The sequence below is a fragment of the Pediculus humanus genome, genomic scaffold (genome assembly GCF_000006295.1).
Source record: "Pediculus humanus corporis 1103172107519 genomic scaffold, whole genome shotgun sequence".
NCBI classification, from domain to species: Eukaryota; Metazoa; Arthropoda; class Insecta; order Psocodea; family Pediculidae; genus Pediculus; species Pediculus humanus.
This window is the reverse complement of record NW_002987135.1, coordinates 4,638-20,246: the sequence shown is the minus strand read 5'-3', so window position 1 is coordinate 20,246 and position 15,609 is coordinate 4,638. Positions and strand designations below refer to the sequence as shown.

At 24.4% G+C, this 15,609-nt stretch overlaps 1 protein-coding gene across 1 annotated transcript; it reads right to left on the bottom strand.

The window, feature by feature from the left end:
- Nucleotides 1-9,999: 9,999 nt before the first annotated feature.
- Phum_PHUM170540 (uncharacterized protein) lies at nucleotides 10,000-10,713 on the bottom strand (the record flags this gene model as incomplete). The annotated part of the gene is made up of 3 exons (XM_002425009.1): nucleotides 10,000-10,050; nucleotides 10,209-10,387; nucleotides 10,698-10,713. Coding segments are annotated over 3 exons (246 nt in total), but the record flags the coding sequence as incomplete, so codon positions are not given.
- Nucleotides 10,714-15,609: the final 4,896 nt, after the last annotated feature.

Below are 15,609 nucleotides of genomic sequence, written 5' to 3'. Positions count from 1 at the left end.
TTTTTGTAAATTTATATTATTATCATTTTTTATTTTTTTATAAAGTTCGATGACGTCATCAAATATCATCATCATCATTATCACGATCGGTTTACGATATCGCACAAGAGAGAGAAAGAGAGGAAAATTCGAGAAAAGGGTTTAATAATGAGTCGTCAGAAAAAAAAAAAGAAAAAAAATATTGTTCAGATTAAATTTTATTAAATTGAAAAATAAAAAAAAAAAAAAAAGAAAAAAAATATTGTTCAGATTAAATTTTATTAAATTGAAAAATAAAAAAAAAAAAAAAAGAAAGAAATAAAATTTTCTTCTGAACGATAATTAATTTAATTTTCGTATATCATTACTACAACTAAATTGTGATGATTAATTGTCTGTTCAGAAAATTTTGTTCAGAATGACAATTATTTATAAATTTTCTTTTTCATTGTTATTTAATTTAAAAAAAATTAACACTCGGAAATAAAGAAAAAAATTTTTTTTTTTTTTTTTTTTTTTTTTACTGTAAAAAAACAGGGGGGGGGGGTTTGTTTGTTGTTGTTGTTGTTTGTAAGAAACAAAAATGGTTAAATTGGTTAAATATTCGAAAAACCGCAAAAACCAAAAATGTAAAAACTTAGTTTTTATTTAAATAAGACTGACCGACGGACCGACCGACCTACCAATGATAATTTAATGTTATCACAGTAAAACTATTTCACGTTTTGTTTTTTTTTTTAATAATTTTTTTTCCACCACGTGTTGTGTCCCTCTCGCCCTCCCCTCCCTTTCCCTTCTCTCTCCTCATATCCCCCCTCCCGCCTCTTCCTTCGTTCCAGTTCGGTTCATATGAATTATGGATAAAAATGAAATCGTTTGTTTGTTTTTCGTTTTTTTTTTTTTCATCATCGATAACGAAAAAAAAAAAAAATTCCTGTAATTAATTTACGATCTGGAATATAATAAAAATGATTTTAAAAAAACCTGGAATATTCCAGGAGTACGGGAATGAATGAAATTATTTTTTTTCTCCAGTAAAAACGAAAAAAAAAAATTCGTTTCTATTTAAAAGTTTAATATACGAACCCTTTTTTAAATTCCTACGAATGAAATTAAAATAAAATTTTAAATGATAATGATGATAATGATGATATTAATAATAATAATAATAATTTTACAAAACCTAAGGAAATTTCCTGGAAAAATTCAAATTTAATAATAATAATAATAATAATAATAATAATAATAATAATAATGTTAAAATTTAAGACAATTATTTCCCCATGGCTGAGAGAAAAACCGTCAAATTTTCATCGTCGTTCTCGTCGACGACGTCATCGCCGTCGTTCCAGTAAAATGAAAATGAAAACTTCGGTCCTGGAAAATGATTCTGGATAAAAGGTGAGGAAACGTATTTATTAATCCATAGCTCGCGAAAATTTAATAATAATAATAATAATAATAACTAAATTTAAAAAAAAATTTTTTTATCTATCGTCCAGGAAATATTAAGAACTCAAATTCCAGACTCCAGTAGAATATCGTCGACTCATCATTTTTTAATTATAATTTAATTTTCTGGAAAATGAAGTTATCATTATTATTATTATTAAAACTTTTTGATTTTTTTTTATTAATCCTGGAGAGGAAGAGAGAGAGAGACAAAGAAAAAAAAATTTATTATTTTTTTCATCGTCGCAAAAAAAAATTTCGAATCGTTTGTTTGTTTGTTTTCTTACAAAAAATTTACACGTTTTTAATTATTATTATTATTATTATTATTTAAAGATCAATTTCATCAAAAAAAATTTTCCAACAGAAATTCCAGGAGATTTTTTTTTTATAAACAAAAACCAATACGACGTCATTTCCTGTAACGATTTTTTATATCGAAAAAAATACTTTTCAATCTGCCTTTAAGTGATTTTTTAATTCTTCAGCGTTATTATATTTTCACGCGTGACGTAATTAATAATTCGCAAATGGGGAGGGGAGAAATAATAATAATAATAATAATAATAATAATAATAATAATAATAACAATAATAATATAAATGTAAACGCCTCCGTAAAATTTAAAATAAAATATACAAATTTCGTTTGTGTTTAATTTTTTCCGACGATAACGATGTTCGATCCGTGGTTTTAGAAAACAAAGTTTAAAGCTCGGAAATTACTATCATTATTATTATCATTATTATTATTATTATTTGTCCAAAATTTCGTTTCGATTTTTTCTATAAAATTTTTTTTTTTTTTATTTTAACATGTGAAGATGATGAAAAAAAAAGAAAAAAAAAAAGGCGTGTCAGAAATTGAATTTAATCATCGGGAGGGGGAGGGGAAGAATGAAAGAAGGAAGGAAAAAAAAAGATTTCTTTAAATTTTTTATATAATTAAAAAAAAAAAACGTGGAAGGAGAACAAGAAGAAGAAGATGGAAAAAAAAATGAAAAGTTAATAAATTATATTAAATTTTTTATATCATCGTTTGATTTTTCATTAAAAAAAAAAAAGGAAGACGAAAAGAAGGGAGGGGGCGGAGAGGGGATGCTGGAAAACGGTAACGAACGTAGGAGGAACTTACTTAAATTTTTTTAATTCTCCTACCACGCACGCATTCACGCATTCATTCTCGCAAGAATATTTTTTTACTTTTTTTTCTATATAAACCTTTACGAATTTTATCCGATTGACCTTTTTTTCATTTTTTTTTTAAGGTTTACGTACAACAGCACAACAGGAAATAATAAAAAAAAAAAAGGTTTCATACTTTTGAAATTAAAAAAGGGAGGAAGGGGGATGGGAAGGTGAGAGAGGAGTGGGGAGAAGGCGGGAAATATTTTTTTATTTACTTTTGTACTTTAACTACAAAGCTTTGTTTTTGTTTTTGTTGTTGTTCCTGCTGCTGCTGATGTTCCTGTCGTTATTTTTAATAATAAAGAAATTTTCGATACACGTCATCGACTACTAATCGAACTTGACCTTTTACTTTTTACATATAAAACTTTTTGTTCGAATCTTTTGAAACAACAACAACAGCAAAAACAAAAATGGCAACAGCTAAAGAAAAAAATTTTTTTTTACAAAAATCTTCGTGACGTAAGAAATAAATTTTAATAATATTTTAAATATTAAATTTATTATTATTATCATCATCCGATTCGTGTGATTTTTTTTTTTTCGTCTGCTACAAACAAACAAACAAAAAAAAATGGAATCAATCAATTCATTAACCTTCCTCCCCGTTTGTTTGTTTGTTTTTCGATTTCCATAAAAACTAATCATTTTTTCGATTGTGATAAAATTTCGTTTGACTAAAATCTTCCAGTTCCAGTTTTGATTTTCCCTCCATTTTTTTTTTTTATTTGATGTATCGTTTGTTCACCCCCCACCCCCCAAACAAATAATATATTTCGTTTAATTTTTTTTAATTATCTATCATTTATACATAACTGGAATTTATCATTTTTTTCCTTTGGAAATTTTCGTAAAATGTAATTTCAGTGAAATATATGGCGATATATATATAATTTTTAATTTAAATTTAGATTTTTTTTTTGGGGGGGAGAAAGTGATGAGGGATGGGGGAGATTTCATTTTTTTTTTTTTTGCTTTTTTTTTTGTTCCGCCCTTAATTTAAAAAAAAAAAAGGAAAAAAACTTCCTGCTGCTGTTGTGTTTTTCAACCGTAAAATATACAGAAAATTAAATTTTTTTTTCTTTTTTTTTTATTAAATACTAATTTACCCTTTTTATTTAAAATAATTTTTACGACTTCACAAAAAAAAAACGTGGAATCAGATAAAACAAAAAAAAAAAAAAAGTTAAATAAAATATACATATGATTTATATTTGAAAAAAAAAATTGAATAATTAATTTTTTTTTTTTGGGATATCCAACAACGTGAATATTATTTAAATTTTTTATTTTTATTTTATTTGCAAGTGAAAGAGTTTGCGTTTGTTGTTGTTGTTGTTATACTTCCTGATGATGGGAAATAGAAAAAAAAAATTGATAATGATTAAATTTTAAATTTAAAATTTGTATTGTGAGTAATGAAAAGTTAATAAAATTAAATAAAAAAAAAGAAAGTTGATTTCATTTTCCGCCGCTAGAACCGCCACCGTCTCCGCTCACTTTCAGCAACAACAATAACATTATTACGAACACCAAGAGCAACAATAAAAAGAACCACACAAAAGCCAAAAACAGCATCAACACCAAAACTAACAATCACAACACCACCAGGATTAACAAAAAATACCCCAATATCAAGATCAACAACAGCAACAAGGCCAACACTGATATTAACAGCAACATCAACAAAAAAGGGACCAACAACACCAACACCAACAACCATAACACCATCAAGATTAACAACAACAACAGCACTACCAAGAAAAACAAAAACAAAAATCCAAAAATAAAATTTTACATAATAATGATAATCAAAGTAAAAAAAAAAAAAACGAATGAAATCATTATCCAGATTATTAATATTATTATTTTTATTATTATTATTATTATTTTTTAAAAGGACTATAATTTTTTTTTTTTTTATTGTCATTTGAAACGTATAAATTTCAAAATCGAATTTCCCAGAAATTACTTTTTTTTTCTTATTTGACGGTGCGACGTAAAATTATTTTCTCCAAAAAATCCAAATTTCCAGAAAGAAAATTTTTTTCTGGAGAAAAAAAAGAAGAACAGAAAAAAAAATTATGTATTTATACATATTTAGACACATAAAAGGAAAACATAAGTACTCTTTTCATCATTTCAGAAAACAATTATAACAAAAAGGAAAAGAAGATGAGATGGATAGATAAACAGATAGATAGAAAAGGAAAGATAGAACAAAAGAAAGAAAGAAAAAAAAAGCGGGAAAAAAAACTCTTTAAAAAAAAAAAATTTTTTTTTTTTTAAAAGCCAATTAAAAAAAAAAAACCTCATCAAAGCCAAAAGTAAGAAAAAAAAAAAAACAGAAGACGAATAAAAAAAAAAAGTTCACACTTTTTTTTTTTTTATTCTCTTATAAAATAAGAAAAAAAAATGATGATGATGATAATAATAATAATAATAATTTTAACGTAATTTACAAAGATTTACAACCCCTTTGAATTATTTTTTTTTTATTTTATTTTTTAATTCTTTACGGCTTAAGAAAAACAAAAAAAAAATGGCGGGAAAAAGTAATTCTCGCAAAGGAAAAAGAAAAAAAAGCAGAAGACGGAAAATAAATTTTTTTTTTTTTTTAGATAAATGTATATTTTAAGGGTTGATTTTTATTTAAATGTTTGAAAAGAGGGATGAAATAACAACATATTGTGAAATATGAACAAAACGACCGTGAAACTTTGTGGGATTTTTTTTTTTTGTGTTTCTCCAGTCCATATGTTGTTTTTTTCTGGACAAAAATGTTTGTTTTTTTTTCTTTTTCCAAAATCGTAAAATCTCTCTTTACCTACCATATTTATTTGTAAGTCACGTGACTCTAAACTAATAACAAAACGATCATTCCTATCGCAGGATTAAAAGAAAAAAAAAATCAAAAATTTTCCAATTATTATTTTACTACTCGTCTTTAGTTTTTTTTTTTAAACGACAAATCTCGAATCGTTTTAAAATCGATTTATCGAATTAATTTGAAATAATAATCGAAACGTTTTTCTTTTTTTTTTTTTTTGTTTATTGCGTGTTAAAAATGACGACGACGACGACGATTACGATGACGATGACGACGATCCTTGCACGAATGTATTCAATATAAAAAAAAAAAATTATTACTATTATTTTTAATAATAATAATAATAATAATAATAATAATTTCAATGATTTTATTTAATATCGGTACGATAATAATGATGATAATAATAATGATAATAATTTTGAATTCGTTTTATACGTAAAAAAAAAAGAAGGAAAACGTCAAAAATAATTTTATGTAAAATAGAAAAAATAAACGGAGCGGAAAAATTAATACTTTTATTACCGAACTGTTTTTTTTCCAACCGAAAACAGGTGAAGGCTAAAAGAGAGAGAGAGAGAAAAAGATGGAAAAGGGGGGAGAGAGAGAAAGAGGAAGGGAAAAAGAAAAGAGAAAGAAGGGAAAGAGTGAGAGAAAAAGAAACAAAAAGAGATACAGAAAAAGGCAGAGAGAAAAAAAGAGTGAAAGAGATAGAGAAGGAGAGAGAGAGAAAGAGAGAAAGAAAAAGAGAGAAAGACAGAAGTGGTTGTTATAAAATAGAAAAGCAGAAGAAGAACGAAAAACGAAAAAAAAAAAAAAATTGAAATTAACAATCCGGAATAAAATTTTTAAAAGTTTAAAATGCAAAAAAAAAATTGTTATCAATGTCAAAAAATCACCGAAAAGGAAACAATAATAATAATAATAATAATAATAATAATAATAATAATAATAATAATAATAATAATAATAATAATAATAATAATAATAATAATAATGATGATGATGATGATGATGATGATGATGATGATGATGATGATGATGATAATATTTTAAGCATTTGATAAAGTTTTTCTCAACGACCTCTTTTAAAAAATTTTTCTTTTTTTTTACTATTCGTTAGTATCTGTCTGGAATTCAAAAACAAAATGGCCGTCTTAGTGGTAAAAGAATGGTGATAACGATTGTAATAATCTCGATATAAAAATAAATAAATAAAGACAGGGAAAATAATAATAATAATTATTATTATTGAATGGATTAATAACGAAAATTGTTTTGATTAAAACCTCGAATTTGGGATTCCAGGCCGATTCCCACAAAAAAAAAAAAGAAGAAAAAGGAAAAAAAGAAGGAGAAGGAGAAGGAGGAGAATATCCCGAAACGCGTTCAAAAAATAAAAAAAATTACGCTCATAACCATACGTATATGAAAAAAAAACGCAGCGACAGCAACAACAGCAACAACAACAAATTTTTTATTCAATCCTCGTAAAAAAATTCACACAAGAAATTTTTGTTTGATGAACATGGTCGGAACATTATTAAAAAAAAAAAAAAGAAAAGAAAAGAAAAGAAAAGAAAAGAAAGAATATATATATTTCAAAAGAAAATTCTAGAAAGAAAAAAACGTGACTTTAACAAATCGGAAAATTCTAACATACGTACGTATCTATTTACACGTTTATTCGAAAAAAAAATAAGAAAAAAAAACTTTTAACTTATTCGTATGTTTATTATTAATCGTCGTGTAAGTAGAAGATTATAATTAAAATATTATTATTATCATTACTTAGAATAACGTTCAAAATTATTATTATTATTATCAATTTATAAAATAACGGTCGAAATTATTGTTATTATCATTATTTTTCCTAAAAAAAAGGAAAATTCGACATCCGTACTCGAGATTTTAAATATTTTTTATTATTTTTCTTTTTTTCTCCTTTAAAATTCGCAACAAACAAACAAACAGGCAAACAGACAAGTAAACAAAACTAAAATAAATAAATAATGAGTCGATTCTGAAGAAAAAAGAAAAAAATATTAACCGCTGGAAAAAAAGGGAGCAAACAATATACAAAAAAAAAAAAAAAAAAACGAATGCGATGCAAATAAACAAACGCAACAAATAAATACACATAACAATCGACAAACAAACGAAAAAAAATATAATAATAATAATAATAATAATAATTGCTGTTGCTGTTGTCGTTGTTGTCGTTGCTGTTTCCGTTTTTATTTATAAATTTTTTTTTCTTAACTTTTTTTAAATGTAAAAAATTATTTTAAGTAAATTTTTAATGGGGAAAAAAAAATCGTGTAAATAAAAAAATTTAAATTTCGGACATGACTTCCGTTTCGCGCGCTTTTTTATTAATTTAAATTTTTTTTTGTCTTTCTATTTTATTATACGGGGTTTTAGACGTTATGATAATAAATTCGCGGTTTAAAACGATAATTGTGATAAAGTGGAATTAGAAAAGAAATAAGACGTGGAAATAGATAGTATTTTTTTAAAAACGTGGGAATAGAATAGTTTATTTTCATTTATTTTATTTGAAATGAAAAGAAAAAAAATTTGAAAAAATAAACGAAACGACGGTGGATTTGACGTAAATAATACATTTCAAATTTTCATTTCCGGTTTGTTTGTTGTTGTAAAATTTGTTAAAAATATATTATGTTAGAACAAATCGAATCCGTTAAAAAAAAAAAGAAATTTTGTTAAAGATAAATTTAAGATATAAAATTCAAATTTTTAACGAAAGAATCGTTCGTGTAACAAGAAAATTAAAGAAGTAAATTAATTTGTTCTTCCGGTAAAATGGCCTGGAATCTACTGGAAAATCATTTTCAGGGCTGTCATTAGCATTGTAAGTGAAAATCACGGGAGTAAAAAGTTTCCTGAAGGAAAAAAAAAAAATTAAATTAAATTCTAAAAAAAAAAAAAAATTCGAATTCGAATTCGAATTTCACGATTTAACAAAAAAAAAAAAGTTATTCCGCCATTTTGTTTTTCCTCGATTTTAAATCGAATCAATTTTTTTTCTTTTTTGACCTTTTACCTTTTACCTAACCCCCTTCTTAATTTTGTTCGTCTAATTTTTTTCCTTCTTATTTTTTTACAGAGATGTAAGCCTAAATAAAAATGGAGGGAAGACAAAAAAAAAAAAAGTGGTAGCAGATAAAAAAAAAATTAATTTAAAAAAAAAGTTTTTTTTTTACTCTTTCGAATCGGATTCAAAAATAATAATAATAATAATAATTTTAAAAAATTTTTATTTTACCCATAATAATAAAAATAATAATAATAATTTGTTTAAATGATCAGTGCCGTATCCAGGTTTTCTTTTTGTTTAATTTTTAAAATCTGCAAAATGAAATTAAAAAAAAAAAAAAATTTGTAATGATGACTTTTTTACTTTCGGAGAGAAAAAAAAACTGGATAACGAAGCTTGAGGCAACAAGGGGAAGCGGAGGAAAAGCAGGAGAAGAGGGGGAATGGGAAGAAGGGGGAAAAGAGAAAGAGGGAATAAAATAAAAAAAATGGAGAGAAGAAGAAGAAGGAAAAAAAAAGGAAAATGTTTTTCTTCTTCTTCTTCTTTTTCTTCAAGTCGAATTTCTAAAATAAATTACTTTAATTTAAAATAAGGAAAAGTTTATTTCTCAGTTTCTCCAGTTTTTCTTCCAGTTTCTTCAGTTTTCCAGTTTTAGGTATTCAGTTTACCATCCTTTTGAAATTTATTATAATTAAAAAAAAAAAAAAAAAAGAAAGAAAAATTACGTTTAAAATCTTGTAACGAAAAAATTTTTTTTTTTGAAAATAAAAAATTATTATTATTATTATTATTATTAGTTGTATTTTTTCTCTTTTTTTCCCCTCTCTTTTTACTCCTTTCCTCTACTCCCCTTCTCCCTCTCTCTCTCTCTCTCTCTCTCTCTCTCTCTCTCTCTCTCTCTCTCTCTCTCTCCAGGTCATTACCTGGATTTGGGAGAAAAAAATTAGGCCACCTTTTTTTAGACTCCATCTCTTCCTTTTTCCCGATTCGTTCATTACAACACGTTCACAAAGTCGATAAATGACAATAATAATAATGATGATAATAATAATGATGATGATAATGATAATAATGATAATAATAATAATGAATTTGAACGATGAACAACACCTCATTTAAATTATCATGTTTTTTTTTCTTTTTATTGTTTTTTATGTTTACGTACAAAACTTATTAAATGAATGGTTTTAATAAGATTCATAATAATAATAATAATAATAATAATAATAATAATAATAATAATAATAATAATAATAATAATAATAATGATAATGATAATGATAATGATGATGATAATGATGATTATGATGATGATAATAAAGAATATAATTATCGAGCTTATGCGGAAAGAGGGAAAAAAAAGTTTTAAATAATTAACAAACGGTTATAAGTAATCCCGTTTTATTTTTATGTATGCGTATATTTATTATTATTATTATTATCATTATTATCATCATCATCATTATTATTATTATTTTATCGGTGGGATGTTAATAAATTTTAAGTGGGAAACGTTGAATACACGCGGCGTTAAAAAAAGTCTCCAGTGAAGGAAAAAAAAAGGAAATAGTTTTCGAATTTGAGAATTTTGGCAAATATTAAGACGACGACAACGACGACGATGATAATGATAATGATGATAATGATGATGATGATGACGGTGTTAAAAGTAGTGGTAATAATAATAATAACAACTTACCGTTTTATTTCCAAGGTTTTTGACTCTGCAATTAAGGTACGCCGTTTTACCAAGCAAAGCCGTCACATTTTTAGACGCAGCCTTATCGAAAAATGGCGTCCCACGATTATTATTATAGTCTAATGCATTATTACTGGAACTTTCTTTATTTTTTCCAGTTTCTCTTTGTGCTCCAAAAGCTGGAAAAACAAAATAAAAAAAATTTAAAAAATTAAAGAAATTTTTACGCGAACGTTTTTTCTTTTTTTTTGTTATGGCGGTTGAAGGGAGAGGAGAAGGGGTAGGCGGAAACGGAAAGAAAACGATTTTATGTCACTTCCTTAGTAAGCGGAAATTTTTTTTTTTGTTTCTTTTATTTTTTTATTTTCGCGACAAAAAAACACGATTTTAACGTAACAACCTTTGAATTTTCAACAAAAAAACAAACAAAATCAAAGAAAATTTTCATTAAAAAAAAAAAACCTCTCTCTCTCTCTTTGATTCTCTCACTCTCTTTCGTCGTAAACTGAATTCGAATAAAAAAATAAAAATTTTTTTTTTTTATTATTTTTTACCTTCGATTCCGTCGGTCGACTCATTTAACCCGAATAAAACAAAAGTTCAAAGGTCATATAAACTCCTGTTACGTAATCAATATGGAAGAAAATTTTTATTTCGCCCAAATAACCAAAAAAAAAAAAAAAAACAAAAAACAAATACTGATATCGTTTTTCTTCTTCTTCTTCTTCTTCCAATTATTTATCATTATCACTATTATCAAACTCAAAGTTACGTTGAAATTTTACGTCACAAATTAAAATTAAAAAAAAAAAGTGGCATCAGACAAAGTGGCACTAGAAAAAGTGGCATCAGACAAAATGGCACCAGAAAAAATGGCATTATAAAAACAAACATTTTTATTTAAACAATTTTAAAGTAAATAATTTATTTGTTTCGTTTAAAATAATAATAATAATAATGATGATGATGATGATAAATAAAAAAAGTCGAAAAGAAAAGTTTCGTTTCGATTATTGGGTAAAAAAAAAATAAAGAATGATTTTTTCAAGAATAATAATAACTAACAACGAAAAGTAAAGAAAACAATAATTAATCGAAAAAAAAAAGAAAAAAAGTCGAAAGAAAGAAAAAAAAAGGAATGAATAAAAAGGAGAGAGAGAAAAAAAGAAAAAAAAAGGAAAAAAGGAAGGAAGGAAGGAAGGAAAAGTTCATCCATTTAATATAACAAAACTTATTTTTCTCGATCGAAAAAAAAAAAACTAGAAAATTGATTAAATTTTTCCTTTTTTTTTTTTTTAAAAAACAAAAAATAAAATAAATTTTATCATCATACTTCCTTTGAATTTTTTTTCCTTTTTCTATTTTTTTTTCCTTTTTCCCCTCCTTCCCTTCCCCCCTTTCCTCCCCCCTCTCTCTCTCTTTCTAAAAAACTTTCGTGAATTTAAAAAAAAATAATTTTTCTTTTATTTTATTTAAAAAAAAAAAAAAACAACATCATTAAATTTTATTTTATATATATATATATATATCGAATGAAAAGATTTTTTCTTTTTTATTTGTATCTTCTGCTTGAATAATAATAATGATAATAATAATAATAATGATGATTAAAATTAATAAAACAAATTGAAAATCAATAAACGAAAAAAAAATTATTTTTTTTTTAAAAACAAATTTAATTAATTAAATATAAATAAATTACGTGAAAGTTATCATTATCATCATCATCATCATCATCATTCACTACGTCACCAACAAGGAAAACAACAACAAACGAAACAAACAAACGGAAAAAAATAATAAAAATTAAATTAAATATCAAAGAAAAATAATCATCATTATCGTATTTATTTCACATCCTCAAACGATATTTTTTTTTTTACGTTCTAACTCGATTAATTATTCGCTTTTTTTTCTTTTTCCACGTTTTTTTTTTTTTTTATTAGTCCCACGTGACTTTTTTTTCTCCTTACTGATTTTTTATTTATCATCTCATGTATATATTGCTTATAACTAATAAAGACTAAAAAGTAAAATTTATGAAAATTAAAAATTCTCTTTTTCCCCTTTTTTTTTTCTTTTAATTCGATATAAAGTAAAAAAAGAAAAAAAAATGAAAAGGTCAAAGGTCGATAAAATAAAACTTGAAATGATAATAATAATTTTTGTTTTTCATTTATGTTTTTTTTTTTTTTTAAAATTTTAAATTTTAAATCGGTTTTTTATACGAAGAAAAAAATAAAACGGATTTTTTTTTTCCTTTTTCCACTCGCGACCGTCACTACCGCCACCACCACCGCCGCTGCCATTAAAACAACAATGAAAACGTGATTAACTTACGAAAAAAACGAAAGATCGGAAAATTTTTTTCCTTTACGATTTAATTGAAATAAAAAAAGTCAAAAAAAAAATTTTTTAATTTATCAAATTTCGGAATAATTTATATAAATAATAATAATGATAATAATAATAATAATAATAATAATAATGATTATGAGGATAATGTTGATGATGAAAATGATGATGACAACAAAGGTTCTACTTCCGGTCAAGTGGAAATAATTTTTTTCTTTGTAATAATATGTCATAAGTGAAGAGATTAAAAAACAATTATTTCAACGTAAAGTTATTCCGCCAATTTATTTTTTTTTTCTATTTACACGTCAAAAATTTAATCCTTTTTTAAAAATGGAAGCAGTAAAAAAAAATTTTCAAAAAAAAAAAAAAAAGAATTTATTCAACGGATAAAATACAAATTTTTTTTTTTTCTATGACACGTCGTAATCGTGTCGCGTAAGCATCGAACCCCGTAAAACTCATTTAATATTATATCTCAAACGTAATGAGTCGTAAATGATTTTGCCGTCGCTCCTCCCCTCCCCCCCTTCCCCACTTTCCCACTAAAAACGCCTCCTTCTTTTTTTTCCAAAACTTTCTCCAGACTTTCTTTTACCTTACCAAAAAAAAAAAAAAAAAACATGGCGAAAACGAAAACTTTTTTTTCATTTTCTTTTTTTTTTTTTTTAACGATCAAAAAAGAAAATTCGACACTTACAAATTTTTTTCTTTTTTTTTTTTTCATCGTAATTTTCCAGTAACTATCAGTGAGAGAGAGAGAGAGAAAAAAAGGGGGAGGGGCTTTTGAAAACAATAATTTCCACGTTATAATATTACATAACTTTTCGAAATTAAACTTTATTAATTATATAAACATTTAACTTTATAATTATTATTATTAAAATTTTTATTAATTGTTATTAATTTTCGAGTATCGAATTTAAATCGAAATTTTTTTTTTTATTAGAGTTGAATCTAGGTCGCCATTTTGTTTTTTTTTCTTTAAACAAAAACCCTCTCGTTTAATTTATTTATTTAATAAATAATAATAATAATAATAATGTAAATTTTTTTTTAAAAATAAATTGTATGCATATAGTTTAAAGAAAAAATTTTATTTGTTTGTTTGTTTGTACGTTCGTTTGTTTGTTTGTTATGAAAACGTTTGTTTCCTTCAAATTGTTTTTTTCTTTTTTCTTTTTATTTAAATTATTATTATTATTATTATTAACGGAAATTTATCGATAATTAATTTGTTTACATTTTGTTTGTTTATAATAAGATTAAAAAAATTTTTTTGTATTTGTTTGTCGGTTGTTGTTGTTATTGACGTGTTGATGACGTTCAAAGAAAAAAAATTAAATAAATAAACAATTTAATGTTTTTAACATTAATTAATAAGGACAATGACGACAACGACAACAACGATGACGACGATGATGATGATAATGATAATGATGATGACGTATATAATTTGTTTGAAATTTACAAAAAAAAACGTTCGGATAAGAATTTTCCGAACGTTTGGAAAATTTTTTTTTTATTCGATTTTCCAATCATTTTTTTTCCTTTTTGGTTGTTTGTTTGTTTGTTTGTTTCTCATCATGAATTTCTTTCATTTTTTTTTTGTAAAAAACGTTTAAATAATTAAAAAATTACGTAGAAGAATCACGAATTTAACCGAATTTTATCGAATTTTTAAATCCTTTGATATATTTTTTTTTTTTTAATTTTTATTTATTTATTTATTTAAAAAAAAAAATTCTCTTTTACTCAAAAAAAAAAAATTTATCATCAACATCAAAGAAAATAAAATTTTATTTTTAAAAAACGGAAACGGAAACGCAAATGATTTTTTATTTATTTAACTAAGTTAAAACCATTAAAAAGTGTCCATATGCTTTTTTTTCTCTAAAGAAAACAAATCGTAGCTGTTTTTATTTTTTGATTTTTAGTTTTTTTTTTGGGGGATTTAACTTCCCCTTTTTAACGAATGTTCTATAAAATACTTTCGTTAAAAAAAAAGGATAAAAAAGGATCGTTAGTAGATCCTTTTACGGGAAAGTTTTTTGTTTCAATAACCATAAACCATATATATATATATATATATATATATATATATATATATATATATATATATATATATACATAAATATCAATACGTGTAAAAAAAAAAGAAAAATTTTTAAACTTTTGTTATTCGTACAAAAAAAAAAAAAAAATTTCGGATTGGTTTGCCAAACATTAAAATAAATAATAATAATAATAATTTAAAAAAAAAAAAAAGAATCTGTAAGTGACGGTTTGAAAATAAAAAAAAAAAAACAAAACAAAACAAAGGAAAAGTGAAATAAAAAAAAAAAAATCGATCGTTTTTTTTTTACAACCGCCACTCACTCTTTTTTTATCTCTCTCTTACCTCCCTCCTCTCGCTCTCTTTCTCCCCCCACTCTCTTTCTCTTTTAGTTTATTATTATTATTATTATTCGATTTACTTCCGGTTGTTAAATTCAGACCGATTTGAATGAATTAATATAATAATAATAATAATAAAAAAAATAAATTATAAAACGAAATTTTTTATAACAAAAACAAAAAAATTAACAAATTACTCGGCGGCGGTGGCGGTGTCGGTGGCGGTGGCGACGACAAAAAAAATGGCGTTCGATAAAATGAAAATTTATAAAATTTTTTTTTTGTTGTTGTTTTTTTTTTTTTAAACGACAGGAGTCATGGGAGCCATTTAAAAAAAAAAAAAAAAAAAAAAAAACATAAATAAAAAAATTCCCGAACAAAATCTTATATTGTTCTCTCGCGTGAAATGTTTGCACACCTTTAGTAAAATTTAAATTTAGTCAACTGATAAGAGTGATAATAAAACTGATAAGAGATATTCGAAGTTATTAAGGGTTGATATTTAAATGGGTGACCGTTTGAAAACGTGACGTAATGTTGGTAACTCAACAATGAAGGAACGAAAACGATTACGTCGATTTGAGACAGATCCTGATCCGGATTTTAATATCGCCTAATCGCATGAGGTACCATTATTAAAAAAATTGTT